The sequence below is a fragment of the Trachypithecus francoisi genome, unplaced genomic scaffold, assembly GCF_009764315.1.
Source record: "Trachypithecus francoisi isolate TF-2019V2 unplaced genomic scaffold, Tfra_2.0 Lachesis_group1, whole genome shotgun sequence".
Lineage (NCBI taxonomy): Eukaryota > Metazoa > Chordata > Mammalia > Primates > Cercopithecidae > Trachypithecus > Trachypithecus francoisi.
In genome coordinates this window covers 46,972,306-46,987,988 of record NW_022681454.1, presented here as the reverse complement: position 1 = coordinate 46,987,988, position 15,683 = coordinate 46,972,306, and the positions used below count along the sequence as shown (strand labels likewise).

The following is a 15,683-nucleotide window of genomic DNA, read 5'->3' as shown; positions in this document are numbered from 1 at the left end:
TTTCTTTCCATTTCTCTCCCATCTCAGGTTTCATCAAAAAGACATTTGTAACTGAATTCTGTTAGAAAAGTAATTGTGCCTGAAAAATGTACCTCTCAATGTATAACTCAAGGCCTCAAATGGGATATGCCATGTATGTGCCCCTGTTTAAGGAACCAAATATGCAAAATTGAAACAGTATAAATTTAAATAGAGAGTGATGATTGGCACTACAAGTCACCGCAGGGTGTCGTACATGATAGCTTCCCAGTCCATTTTAAAATAAAATTCAAAGTTTTAATTGAGTGCAGTGCAGCATTTATGTATGTGTTTGGTGTTATGATTAGATAAGTGTTCAACAGACTGGGAACTATGAAGTCTAAGACTAATATCAGACATTTTGGTGTTAATTGTCAATGTAACTGAGTAGAAATTCCAAATCCTCCCACAATAAGTTCCTCTAGTGATGGTTATACTTAGAAGCAAACAGGACCTTGGGTTCCAGAATTTGAAAAAGCAGGAAATTATGCCACTGATAGCTTAGATTTATTAATATGGAAGCTTATAATCCAAAGATTTTGAACTAATTCAAGTTATTCTAGTGGGTGAGACAGAGATTACATTTTCCTTAAGTAAAAGGGATGAAAACGTTTATTTGGAACCATATTGTAAGTCTTTATCTCCACAATAGAAATGCCTAACCTCGCTTGAAAGATTTAAGCAGATTTTTAATTTCAAGTATTTTAAATAAGAAATGCTAGTTTGACTTTTTGCCTTCAATATTACTGTAGTTTAGGCTGTTTCACAGTAGTGAATGTGTGGAAATAGGCACCTTCTTAAAAAGTCATGATATAGTAGTGAAGGGTACGGCCTCTGGTGTCACATCCTCTGGTGGGCTCAAATCTTCGCTTTGCCCCTTACTAACTCTGTCTTTGGAGAAGATCCCCCTTCTGGTACCACATGACTCTCATCTGTAAAACAGAGACAGTAATGGTACCTACTTCAGAGAGATGCTTTGAGAATTTAATAAATTAACACCATGACTGACACATACTAGTACTATATAAATATGTTATTTTAATTTTTCATTACTTCCTCTTTATCTCATCAGTACAATTAGCAAGCCATGAAATTATAACTCTTGTATAAATGAAGAGGAGGTGGGGAATGAAGAAATGCTGAAAGATTATGAAAACAATCTCTCCTACTATTTCATGCCTCTTACTTTTTAGTACCTAATATATAGAAACAGTTTGCATTTGCAATGTTTTATATCATTAGAACTGTGTTTTAATTTCTACTGTATTTTATCTTTCTCTCTCTCTCTCTCTCTCTCTCTCTCTCTCTCTCTCTCTCTTTTTTTTCCCGAGACAGAGTTTCACCCCTGTCCCCCAGGCTGGAGTGCAATGGTGCAATCTTGGCTCACTGCAACCTGCACCTCCCGAGTTCAAGTGATTCTCCTGCTTCAGCCTCCCAAGTAGCTGGGATTACAGGCGCCCGCCACTGTGCCCAGCTAGATTTTTTATTTTTTTATTAGAGATGGGGTTTCACCGCGTGTTGGCCAGGCTGGTCTCGAACTCCTGACCTCAAGTGATCCACCTGTCTTGGCCTCCCAAAGTGCTGGGATTATAGGTGTGAGCCACCATGCCCGGCCTGTATTTTATCCAATTTCTTAATATACTATAATTTTGAAGCTCACAAATTACTCTACAAAGAGGGTTAATTCCTCTTCTCTAAAATAAGGCATCCTACTAGCTGATCTTATCTACAGTCCTCTAATTGAATATAGATACAAATTATTACTTTATTAAGGGATTAGAAGGGAATCAACATTGTTGACTCTCAAGTCCCTGTTAGTATTGTTCAAACACACCCGTTCCTTTGATTGACAGAGGAAATCAAAGCAGACCAGGCCAAGACAGGTAGTTGATATGATACATAGAGTTTGATCCCTCCTAATTTGCAATATGTTTGAGTGAGAGATGTGTGAACATCCAAATAATTTTGTCTCCATAGTCATCTTTGAACATACTTTAGTTTGTAAATTTTCTAATGATCGATTTTTCTTCCACTGGCAAATTTGATCCCATTGTATTTCGATCATATGCTTATACTCCATAGGTTCTTGGATGAAGTACAGTCCTACTCGGGAGTTAACAAAATGAGTGTGCAGAACTTGGCAACTGTCTTCGGTCCTAACATCCTGCGCCCCAAAGTGGAAGATCCTTTGACTATCATGGAGGGTAAGTAAATGACTGTCTTATACCCTCATCAAAAGAAGAAGCAATTATCTCTTCATTGGCCAGAATCTACTCACCTCTGAGCAAACCAAGGTAATAAATGAATACATGGCAACTCCATTTATTAACTGAAGTTCTTTAAATGTAAAACCTTTCTTTGAAGAGTCAGGTATTTTTTGTTTGTGTTTACTAAACATAAAATGTATTAAATGCCTCTTCAATAGCCTTACAAGAATAAATGAAACCTTCATAAATCATATGTAAAGTATTCAAGAACTGAAAAAAACTACCTCACTTTGTGAGTTCAATACAATTTTCAGAAAATTCAAAAAGTTATTATTTTCAATTAATATATATTGTTATTAATTTTGATTTTATTTGACTGACTTAAAGAGGGAAAAATTTTTTTATAAGATAATGCTGCTTGTCTATTTGTAGGTTAAAACATGAAGGAATTTTTGTTATTCAAATTACAAAGTGTCTCAATTATTTTCAACAATGAACTGTAGTTTGTTTTTTTCTAGCAGGCCTAGGTGCTCTGTGTCATTAATAGCACCACTGTTTGCTGCAAACTGGACTAATTTATGATTTCAGAACTTAATAGGAAAAAGGGAAAGGGAACAATAATTATTTTTAGATTCACTCTGGGTTTATTTAGTCTAGAATAAAATGTCCCCCTCAGTCGCCTGGATTTTGCTACCTGATACTGTTCCTTCCTTAAAATTCCAATCTTTTCATTTCTTTGGATCTTGTGTATGAGAAAAAAAGCTTTTGCATGGCTGCCTACATCACTTCAGTTTAATTTCCTTTGTTAAACACCAAGGGCAATATAAGGTGAACATCAGATTTTTGGCAATGAGATAGTTCAGAAAACTTAATTTCTACCTGAAGAGTCTAGCAGACATTAGAAAACATGAAATCTGAAGCTGCAAGAAGCTTGGAGATATATTGGTCCATTGTTTTTTGAAATCTTTATTATAAATTAAAATACATGCAATACATAAAACTACCACACACACACACACACACACGCACACACACACACACATACTCACATCTTAATGAATTATATAAAACAAGTACTCTAGAAATAGCTATCTAGTTAAAAAAAATAGAACTTTTCCAGGCATCCCCAAAACTCTTCCTGTGTCCTGACCCAATCCCAGCGTCTGTCATCCTAATATCCAGACTTTTATAGCAATTTCTGTGTGTTTCTTTGTAGTTTTATCACCCAAATGGACTTCCCAGATATTACATTTAAGTTTCCTATTCCTTTACTTGATAGCTTTTAAGAATTTTTTAATATACAGCATCCCCTATAACTTGCCATTTGAAAAATCATGTTATTTCACTTGCAGAGTTTCCCATAGTCTGGATTTGTTGATTCATGGTGCAATGTAATATATTAATAGCTCTCTGCTCTCTGCATTTTCTACAAGTTAGGGCCTGGATAAAATCCATGTTTTATCTTCTTGGCATGACCTTTGATTGTGTTGTGCCCTTTAATCAGGGGACACATAATGTCACTTTATCTCTCTTTTTGTGAACTTAACAAAATTCCTAAAACTATTAATTCGCTGGAAGCTGAAATGCTGATATTGTAATTATGTGTTTTTTTCAACTCATTATTGTGGTAAAACACACGTAACATAAAATGTATCATCTTAACCATTTCAAGTTCACAGTTCAGTAGCACTCAGTACCTTTACATTGTCTTGCAACCATCACCACGATCCGTCTCCAGAGCTGTTTTTACGTTACAAAACTGAAATTCCCTACCCATTAAACACGAACTCCCCTTTCTCTCTCCCCCAGGCCCTGGCAACTACCCTTCTACTTTCAGTTTCTATGAATTTGTCTACTCTAGGTACCTCATATACCCGTTATCATAGTGTATTTGTCTTGTTGTGACTGGTTTATTTCACTTAGCATAATGTCCTCAAGGTTCACCCATATGGCAATATTTTAATTTTTATTTTTATTTTATTTATTTATTTTTGAGACGGAGTCTCGCTCTGTCACCCGGGCTGGAGTGCAGTGGCTGGATCTCAGCTCACTGCAAGCTCCGCCTCCCAGGTTTATGCCATTCTCCTGCCTCAGCCTCCTGAGTAGCTGGGACTACAGGCGCCCGCCACCTCGCCCGGCTAGTTTTTTTTGTATTTTTTTTTTTTTAGTAGAGACGGGGTTTCACCATGTTAGCCAGGATGGTCTCGATCTCCTGACCTCGTGATCCGCCCGTCTCGGCCTCCCAAAGTGCTGGGATTACAGGCTTGAGCCACCGCGCCCGGCCTATTTTAATTTTTAAGTTAATAATTGGAACGCTTTTAAAATTTATCTTCATCTACTACTTAGGAACCCAATGGTAACTTTAAAAGGCAAGATAGATGCTACTTGAGTCTTTCCCTTTACTTACCAGTTTTTAAAGCACATAAACAGATTTTTTAACTCCTTTAAAAGTGAGTGCTATTTTCTTTGTCTTCCCAGTATACATATTATTGTGAATATTTTAAAAATACCATTATAAAGTCATGTATTAAAATCAATTTGCTTGGTCAATACATTGTAATTACTGTCCTTCATTTAATCTCAAATTTTCCCATCTTTGGCCAGTGGAAGCATCTTCAAGTTGTCTTCTTAGTTCTTTTGACATGGCCTTCCTAGTTTGGGGTAGCTATTTTTCTTTTTAGTATGACAGGATTTCTTAGGCTCATATATTTTATACCTCAAACCTGGAATCAGTCAATTTCCAAAAAACTCCTGACTTCTTTTAGTGGGGAAATGATATTTCAAGGCGAACTAGATGCTTAGTGCCAGTAGTACTCGTTGCTACTGGCTTGGTCATTATTTCTAGACATTTTAGTTGGCAGAGCTAGTAGATAGCACACTACACATGTACATATAACATGCATAATAAACATATATACATATTTACCTATTAAAGAAATAGTGCCTCACAAGTTCACATTAGTTACAATTCAAAATTGTAACTACAGGGTTTTTATTTATTCCTTTCTCTTTACAGTTTTATTCTCTTTCTTCCAAAGAATCCTGGTTTGCAAAGACACCGAGGATAACAGAATTAGAACATCTCATAATTAATCATTTGCTCTATAACTCATCACACACAGTAGTCTCAGAATAACAATGCCAACACCAGTAAGGTTACTGCAAAATTCTTTACATGTGCTCTTTTAATCCTCCTTTTATTATTTTAATATTTATACTATATGCTGTCAGACTATATACCCATTATACACTATACCCTCTCCATTTTAGTCCTCATTTAATCTTTGGTGATATGTATATCAATCTATCCACTTAATGTTCACTACTGGTCCTTGCATTGATGTCTTTCCAGCCTAGAGATTCTCAAAATGTAGTACTCAGATAACTGGGGGCCCCAGAGATGCATTCAGGAGGTCCATGGGCTCAAATATATTTTCATAGTAATATGAAGATGCTGTTGCCCTTTCACTGTGTTGACATTTGCACAAGTGGTGCTAAAGCTACAGCAGCTGGCACCTTAGTATGAATCAAGACAGTGCCACCAGACCCCACTAGCACCATATTCTTCATCACCACACATTTACAATAGGGAAGAAAATGCCAATTTTACTTAAGAATGTTCTTGCTGAACAGTAAAAACTATTAATTGCATTAAATAATCAACCTTGAGAACACATTTCTTTAATCTTAGGGTGGAGAGACGGCTGTCTGTACAAAGCACTTCTGCATACTGCTTCTAAAAGTAACACAATGATGGGCTCAAGGGGAAGCATTTGTGTGATATTTGAGCAGCACTAACTGCTTTTTCTTGGAACTCCATTTTTATTTGAAAGAACAACTGACAAACTACAATTATTCAAACTAGAGCATTTAGCAGACACATTCTCAAAAATGAACTAAACATTTCACTTCAACAAATGCAGCTATCAGAGTGTGTTGCCATTGACAAAATTTAAACTTGCATGTGAAAAATTTGTATTTAAAACCTTGAGCTTGACAGCTTCCTAAATTCCTAAGCACTTTTGTGATGAGATTAGTGTTGATATTAACAAATACATCTTGGATACTATAGAAATATGTGTGTAAGAATTTGGAGGATTAGCGTAACTCATTGAATTTTCCAGATGGCATGTTGTCACAACACCGTGTGTGTGAAGGATCCATTCAGGTTAGCTTTTCTGACTTCACAGAACTCAATCTGTTTTTTCACATCTCATAAAAAAAATACGGCATCTTGCTTCCTGAGATATCCTGGCTTTATTGCCTTCTTGATTTTCATTGGTCTTTCTTCCCGTTCTTTCATTTCTGTTGTCCTAGTCCTTCTCAATTTTCACCTCTCTCCTAGCAGTATCCCCTCCATGCAAAACCCTGTCTGCAAGGAAGTCCTGGCTGGTCAGTGTGGAGAGATCTTAGGGGCTGGATGTCCGACTCCTTCAGACCTTGCCACTGACCACCTCTATTGGACTAGGTGCAATTCCTCCCAATTTTAGCCGCTCTTCTTAAATTAACTCTTTGCATTTTCCAGTGAATATCTATGCGGCACTTTAGGGATATTGTATTTCCAGGCCCATCAGCGCCCCCATTGCTCCTCTCTCCTTCCCTCTACAGAGACACTGACATCATGCAGGCCTTGTGGAAATGAGGATTTGTCTCCACCAACATATATTTGGGGATTTGGGGAGATACCCTGTCAGCTAGTGTTTTGGAAATGTTGCCCATGAGTTTTGGCTTTGCTATCTAGTTGCCCTGTTTTTATGTGAGGATTTCAGGAGCTCCAATACTGTGCTACCATCATCTTCCTAGAAGTCAGTGTTTTTGTTGTTGTTATTCTTTAAACTCTTGTTGCGTGTCTTGTTATTTGAGGAGAAATCTTTTAAAAATTGCGTAGTGTCCCTCTGCCTCCTTTGTGGGTAAGAAACCTGATACCCAATGAGAAAAGTAAATTCTCTAAATATACCAATAATTGTGTAAGGGATAGGTGCAAAAGTAGACAAATAAGTTTGTTTGTTTGTTTGTTTTTAAGTACATGAAAAATGGAGAAACAAAATAATCCCATCTGTTATCATAATTTGTTGGGGGTCACAGGGGGGTCTCCATTCCCTGGGAGTGTAGTTGTTTCATTTTACCCAGGACCAATCAGGCCCCAGAGGAAACCAGCTCACAGCAACCAAACTTTCAGGAGACCTCACTGAGCACATAAACCACCCAGCCACATCCTGGCCCAGTCTTAAGCATGAGTCAGTATTTTAAAAAAAACTGTTCTTGCATCCAAAAATAATTAAAAACAAGTTAGATGTTTATTGTGTCTCTAGAGAAAATACTAAATCTGACTGCATTCTTAATTCATAGAAAGTTGTTTTGTGTGTTTTTTTTAACTTGTTTTATTTTATTCTATTTTAAGTTCTGGGGTACATGAGCAGGATGTGCAGGTTTGTTACATAGGTATGTGTGCCATGGTGATTTGTGCACCTGTCAACCCATCACCTAGTTATTAAGCCCAGCATCCGTTAACTATATTTCTTGATGCTTTCCCTCCCCACCTTCCCCCAACAAACACCAGTGTGTGTTGTTCCCCTTCCTATGTCCATATGTTCACATTGTTCAGCTCCCACTTGTGAGTGAGAACATGTGGTAGTTGGTTTTCTGTTCCTGCATTAGTTTGCTGAGTATAATGGCTTCCAGCTCCATCCATCTCCCTGCAAAGGACATGATCTTGTTCCTTCTTATGGCATGGCTGCAAAATATTCTGTGTTGTATATGTACCACATTTTCTTTATCCAGTCTGTCATTGATGGACATTTGGGTTGATTCCATGTCTTTGCTTTTGTGAATAGTGCTGCAATGAACATATGTGTACATGTATCTTTGTAACAGAATTGTTTATATTCCTTTGGGTATATACCCAGTAAGGGGATTGCTGGATCAAATGGTATTTCTGGTTCTAGATCTTTGAGGAATCACCACACTGTCTTCCACAATGGTTGAACGAATTTACATTCCCACCAACAGCATAAAAGTGTTCCTATTTCTCTGCATCCTTGCCAGCATCTATTGTTTCTTGACTTGGAACTTAAACAAATTTACAAGAAAAAAAAAAAAAAACATTAAAAGTGGGCAAGAAGACATGAACAGACACTTTTCAAAAGAAGACATTTATGCAGCCAACAAACTTACTTTAAAAAACTCATCATCACTGATCATTAGAGAAATGCAAATCAAAACTGCAATAAGAAAGTTGTTTTAAAGTACTCTGTTATTGTCTCCCCTGCTCTCAAAACTCTCCCAAATCTATTCCATGCAGTGTCTCTCAAAACTCTCCCAAATCCACCCATGCAAGGTTTCTTGTCTTCCTCTGCCCTTCCTCATTCTCTGAATCTACTCATTTCCTTACTTCCACAAATAAGTTTCTCCTCTTTTCTTTTTCATTCTCCTGATTTATATAAAATTAGACTTGGATGCCATATCTGAGGGTAAAATTAACATTTCGCAATAATAATCTTTTAAAATATATTTTAATTAATTTATCATTCAATAAATATTCATTAAGCAACTACTTTATGCAATACTCACCAGTAAGCCTGGGAATGCAAAGATGAATAAGTAAAAGTTTTGCCCTACAGGAACTTATAGCCTTGCCTAGTTGCAGATTTGAACCACTAAACATTCAAGTATAGTATGAAAAATGTTATATACAGGATATGTCAAAGGGCTCTGAGATCAAAAAGCAGGGAATTATGGTATTTTTCTTAGAGGTCAGGGGAACCACCACAGATGGGACATTTTTTTTTTTTAAACAGTTATTTTTTAAAACAGTTATTCCACCAGAAAAAGATGTAAAGATTGGAAAGAGAGTGAGTATCTTAGTCCACTGGGGTCACTGTAACAAAACACCATCGACTGGGTAGCTTGTAAATAACAGAAATGTATTACTCACAGTTCTGAAGTCTGGGAAGTCCAAGATCAAGGTGCCAGCCGATAGGTATCTGGTGAGGACCCATTTCCTGGTTCACATACAGCTGTTTACTTGCTGTGTCCTCACATAGCTGAAGGGGTGAAGGAGCGCTCTGAGATCTCTTTTACGCAGGTACTGATCTTATTTATGAGGGCTCCACCCCCGTGACCTAGTTATCTCCCAAAGGCCTTACCTCCTAATATCATTACACTGGGGGTTAGGATTTCAAAATATGAATTTTGTTGGGGACACAAATATTCAGTGTTTAGCAGTAAGAAAGATCACAGTGCATCCAAGTGAAAAATTTGGTAAGGTCAATGATATCAGGGCATATAGGGAAGACTGGTGAAAGAATGGCTGGAAAGACTTTTCACAATATTTTCAAGGCCTTATAGACCATTCTGCATTCAGGAATCTTTGATAACTATTGAGCAAGGGCATGTTGAGATTGGATTTTTTGTTTTAGAAAGCAATTCCTTTTTTTTCAAGATGTAGTCTAGCTCTGTCACCCAGGCTGGAGTGCAGTGGTACAATCTCAGACACTGTAACCTCCACCTCCCAGGTTCAAGCGATTCTCCTGCCTTAGCCTCCTGAGTAGCCAGGTTTACAGGCACCCACCAACAGACCTGTTTAATTTTTGTATTTTTAGTAAAGATGAGGTTTCACCATGTTGGCCAGGCTGGTCTCAAACTCCTGACCTCAGGTGATCCACCCACCTTGGCCTCCCAAAGTGCTGGAATTAGAGGCGTGAACCACCATGCCCAACCAGAATAGTAACTCTTATACCCAAAGGAATATAAACATCCTATTATAAAGACACATGTATGTGTATGTTCATTGCAGCACTATTCACAATAGCAAGGATGTGGAATCAACCTAAATGCCCATCAATGATAGACTGGGTAAAGAAAATGTGGGACATGTACACCATGGAATGCTGTGTAGCCATACAAATGAACAAGAGCATGTCCTTTGCAACGACATGGATGGAGCTGGAGGCCATTATCCTCAGCAAATTAACATAGGAACAGAAAACCAAATACCTCATGTTCTCACTTATAGGTGGGTGCTAAAGGATGAGAACACATGGACAGAGGAAGGGGAACAACACACACTGGGGCCTATTGGAGGGTGGATGATGGGAGGAGGGAGAGGATCTGGAAAAATAACTGACGGGTACTAGGCTTAATACCTGGGCAGTGAAATAATCTGTGCAACAAACCCTCATGACACAAGTTTACCTGTGCAACAAACCTGCACTTATACCCCTGAATTAAAATAAAAGTTTTAAAAAGGAAAAGTAACTCTGGTAGCTCTGGGGATTGGCTGAAGAAGAGAGGTAGTGATCAGACTGCAGGCAGGCATTATCCCCCACAGGCTCTGACTTCTGAGATCAAATTTGTATTTGTGTTCATGCCTCCTAGTCATCTGCTGTGCATTTTATACATGCACAATTACAATTCAATCAAATATACTCTAAAGCTGAAGTAACCCCTGAGATACAATAGGTGTTTGCAGCATTAGCGTGATCTGAGTGAGTGTGATCCAAGTGAGATGGTTTTATCTCCCAGCAGTGCTTTCATTCTTCTTTCAACAGTAGGCCAGAGTAAAAACTGCACAGGTTGGAAAACGAACCTTACATATTTACTAACCCATAATAGTTATTTCTATTTTCTTTTCTTATTTTGGTAGATGTTTAAGTGAATGAAGCTCATTATTCTTGGCTATTAACATACTATTTGCAGTCAACTCACATGAATTCTATTGAAAAACATGGAGACTGCTTTATTTTTAAAAATACTCTCTTTTAAAACTCTCTTTTACTTGAAAAATTCTCTATACATTCCTTGCCATTACTCTCCTTCTTGCTACCATTCAAATATTGATGTAGCCATTAATGACATCCTTGCTATATAAGCATATCCATATCTATATAACAGATACGTGCTTTCAAGGAAATCTTTAGAATGTTTTTTCAGCAGTATTTAAAACTACTGACAAATAATATTGCATTCTGCTTCTTGTCTTGATGAAGGAATAGAGACTGTTCAAATTAAACAACTAGAAAACCAGAAAACTGTATGAAGCAGCAGTTTTTAGACACTGAACAATGGGCAATACATGCCTATGATTCATAAGAGAAGGAAAACCAATGAGCGGAACCCAGTTATTGCCTCAGATTACTACTGGGAGGCAGTTTTCACATTGTATCACAGGAAAGAAAAATGCACACAAAGTCCAGGTATTGCTGAGCTGAAGAGAGTAAGATCAGACTATGAGAGGCGCAAGGGAGCTAGAATTTGGGGGAGTAGAAAACAGAGAAGAGAGAACTAGACATAGAGCATCCAGAAATCTACGGAGGGTAGATGAGAACTGATTTATGTTTGCATGAGAGGACACTACAGAAGACTTGAGGGAATTTGCCAGAGATTCATAGTCTGAACAATTTCTGGGCTTCAAACTAGGCTTGAAATAATTTGTCTTTGCCACAGAAAGAGGGCAAAGTCCTGATAATGAGGCATCGTGTAGAGTTCTCACAAAGGTATTACCTTAGTGGTAAGACTTAAATTATGGATTAGACCTCACAAATTTTAAAGCAACTTTTAAATGATCCAATGGGAGCACAGGGAGGAAGGGAAGGATGAATACCAGGAGCAGAAGGAATTTTTAGGGTAGTGAAACTATTCGGTGCTGGAATGATGGGTACATGGCGTTCTGTATTTGTCAAAACCCATAGAACATACAACACAAAAAGTGATCCCTAATGTAAACTATGAATTTTAGTTAATGATAATGTATCAATATGGGCTCATCAAGTATATCAAATATACCACATTAATGCTAGATGTTAATAAAAGGGGAAACTGTGTTTAAAAAGGCGGTGGAGAGGAGGTATATAGGGACCCTCTGTACTTTCTGCTCAATTTTTCTGTGCACCTAAAACTGCTCTAAAAATTAAAGCCCATTAACATATAATAAATATGATTCAGCTGATCCCCAGATGCTTCACTCTGTGCCAAAACGAAGTCCAACACATCTAGAATATATATATTTTTTCAAAATTCAGTCACCAACCGTATAAAGCCCACAGTGTTTTCCATACAGTTAAAAACTACAAGGCATGCAAAGAATCATAAAAATATGAACTGTAACCAGGACATAAAATAGCTAATAGAAAAAGACCCAAATGTGATTGAGTCATTTCTGATAGCAGACAAGGATATTATTATTATATTCTGTAAATATGTTCAAGAAGGTAAAGCAAAATGTAACATGGCGAAGAGATAAATCAAATATATTTTTAAAGTTCAAGTAGAATTTCTTAGGATGAAAATTATCACTTAAGTGAATATTACACTAGATGAGATTAATGGCAGGTTAGGAGAAAATTTACAAAGAATAAATTCATACTTATAAAAACTTTGTAAGAGAAACTATTACGAAGCACAGAGAAAAAATACTCATTTTTTTCACAGAATTGATGAAAATTACAAACACAAAGATCAAAGAAGCTCAGAATTAACGTAAAAGGAGCCACACAAAAGCACATCATAAACTGCTGAGAATCAATTTAAGAGAAAAGCTTAGGAGCAGACTGAGGAACTAAGGACACATTACATACAGAAGAACAAAGAGAAGTGTTGCAGAAGATTTCTTGTTAGAAATTATATAACTAAAAGACATGGATCAAAACCTTTGAAGTACTGAAAATCTATTAACCTAGATTTCTATGTCCAGTGGATATATTTAAATATTTTTCAAATATAAAAAGGAGCTAAGGGCATTTTGAGAGAAACAAAATCTGTGAGTAAATTCATCACTGACTGTCTTGCACTATAAGAAATGTTAAATGGTTGTTGTGGCAGAAGGAATATGAATCCAGATAGACACATATGCACACAGATGAATGAAGAGTACTGCACAGGAATAATATGTGGGTTAATATAAACTAATATTTTTCTTATTATTAATCTCATTAAAGGATAACCTATTGCATAAAGCAAAACTAAGATAATGTAATGTGGGACACAATACATACAGAAGTGAAATGTATGATAATGACAGAATAAAAGACAGAAAATGGAAGCAGAGATGAAAGTGGACTACTGTAAGGTTTTTAGTCTGTACGCAAAGTGTTGCAATATTATTTAAAGGTAGACCATAATAAATTAAATATGAATATTATAAACATAGAACAACCACTAAAAAATAAAATGAAGTATTAGCTAATAAGCCAACAATAAAGATACAATGAAATGTTATATAATAATTAACTTTTTTTAAAAGTACTTGAAAAAAATAAAAGAGGAGCAATTATCAGAAAAAAAATACCATGATGACAGAATTAAACCCAACCATATCAATAATTACATTAAATTTTAATGCCTTATATATTCCAATCTAAAGGCAGAGATAAATAAAAATTCAACACCCAACTCTATACTGTATACATATCATTTAAAATATAAATATACAGGTATGTTTAAAAACTAAATGAAAAGAAAAAATTGTACCAAGTTTGTGTGATGCAAATAAAGTAGTGCTTAGAGGAAAATTCATAAAATTATGGATTTATGTCAGAAAGAATAAAAACCTAAAATTAATTCTCTAAGTTTCCTTTTCAGGGAGCTGCAAAAAGAAGAGCTAATTTAAACCAAAGGAAACACAGACAAGGAGTAATAAAGATAAGAACAAAAATCAATAAAAGAGAGAGAGAATAAAAACAATCAGAAAACCAGTGAAACCAAGAACTGGTTTGTTAAAAAGATCATTAAAATTGATAAACCGCTCATCACACTGATCAGAAAAGCAAAAAAAAGTTACATTACCTATATCAGATTTAACAGAAGTGATCTACCAAACATCTTACAGATGTTAAAATAACCATAAGGGACTATCATGAACAACTTTTTGCCAAGAAATTTGTCAATGGAGGTGAAATGTTCAAGTTCCTTAAAAGATACAAACCAAAGCTCACTCAAGATTAGAAAGAAAGAAAGAAACTGAGACTAGTAAAGCAATTGAATTTGTAATTTAAAACATTCCCACAAAAACAAAAACACCTGTAACTTAAATTTACTGGTGAATTCTAACAAACGTATAAAAAAGAAATTATGTTAATTGTGTACAGACTCTTTCAGAAAAAAAGAGGTAGAGGGAATTCTTGCCAACTACTTTTATGAGGCCAGTATTGCTCTGATATCAAAACAGATAAAGACATTACAAGAAAAGAGAAATACAGAATAATATCCCTCATGAATATAGACATATGAATCCTAAACAAAACCTTACTGGATTGACTTCATCATATAAAAAGGATAATAAATCAGCACCAGTGGGGTTTATCCCAGGAAGATAGGTTGGTTAGTCATATAAACTCAATCAATGTAATTCACTGTATTAATACACCACTTTAAGATACAAAAAAACCATCGCGGATGCAGATAAAAAAAAATTTTAAGTTTCTCAAATTAACAAAGGTTATCTCAGAAAAATGTAGTTAAAATACCATAGCTAATGATAAAAGACCAAGTGCTTTTCCTGTAAGATCGGGTTTAAGGTAAGTTTACCTTATCACACCACTTCCATTGTACTGGAAATCTTAGCCAGTAATAATATATAAAAGGTATAAAATTGGAAAGGAATATGTAAAACAGTCAACATTCACAGTCAACATGAACATCTATGCAGAAAATTCTATGTAATCGTCAAATAAAACTAATATAACTAATATGCAAATATGTAAAGATCACATAATGCAAAGTCAATTTATAAAACTTTATTGTATTTCTATATACTACATTGGACAATTAGAAATTGAAATAAAAATTATTATTTAGAACAACACTCATAAATTTAAAATACTTAGGCAGAAATTTAAGAAAGCATGTATAAGACATACTCTGAAAACTACTAAACATTAACAAACAAATAAGAACTACATAAATGGGGAAATATACCCTGCTCATGTATTAGAATACTCAATATTATTAAGCTATTAATTTTTCCAAAATTGACCTATAGTTTCAATATAATTGTCACAAAAATCTTCCACCAGAATTTTTATTTGTAGAGATTGACAATCTGATTATAAGTTTTACAGGGAAATAAAAGCTATCTAGAATAGCCCAAACAATTTGAAAGGAAATAACAGAGTTGAATATACACAACTTGATTTCAAGACTTAGTATAAAGCCACACATTATTAAAAGTATGGTATTGATATAAAGGTGGACACACAGATCAATGAAATAGAACAGATAGTCCAGAAATATGTGTAGTCATTTGATTTTTGACCAATGTACCATGGTATTTCAATGGAAAGGGGACGGTCATTTCCCCAAATGATGCTGGAACAATTTCATAGCCCTAAAAAATATAAATAAATTACCTAAATCCTTACCTCACATCACATACAAAAAACTTGAAATGGATCACAGACCTAAATGTAGGAGTTAAAAGTATAAGATATATAGAAGAAAATATTTTTAAAGACATCTTATGAC

The 15,683-nt window shown here is 35.6% G+C and overlaps 1 protein-coding gene across 7 annotated transcripts in view; it reads left to right on the top strand.

Annotated features, from left to right (window-relative positions):
- The window catches only part of ARHGAP24 (Rho GTPase activating protein 24), a 524,860-nt gene that overhangs the window by 497,040 nt on the left and 12,137 nt on the right, over positions 1-15,683 (top strand). For all 7 annotated transcript variants that reach the window (XM_033214184.1, XM_033214188.1, XM_033214186.1 and 4 more), the window contains one exon: positions 2,101-2,222. In XM_033214184.1, the coding sequence (XP_033070075.1) occupies positions 2,101-2,222 (122 nt within the window). The remainder of the gene's footprint in view (positions 1-2,100; positions 2,223-15,683) is intronic.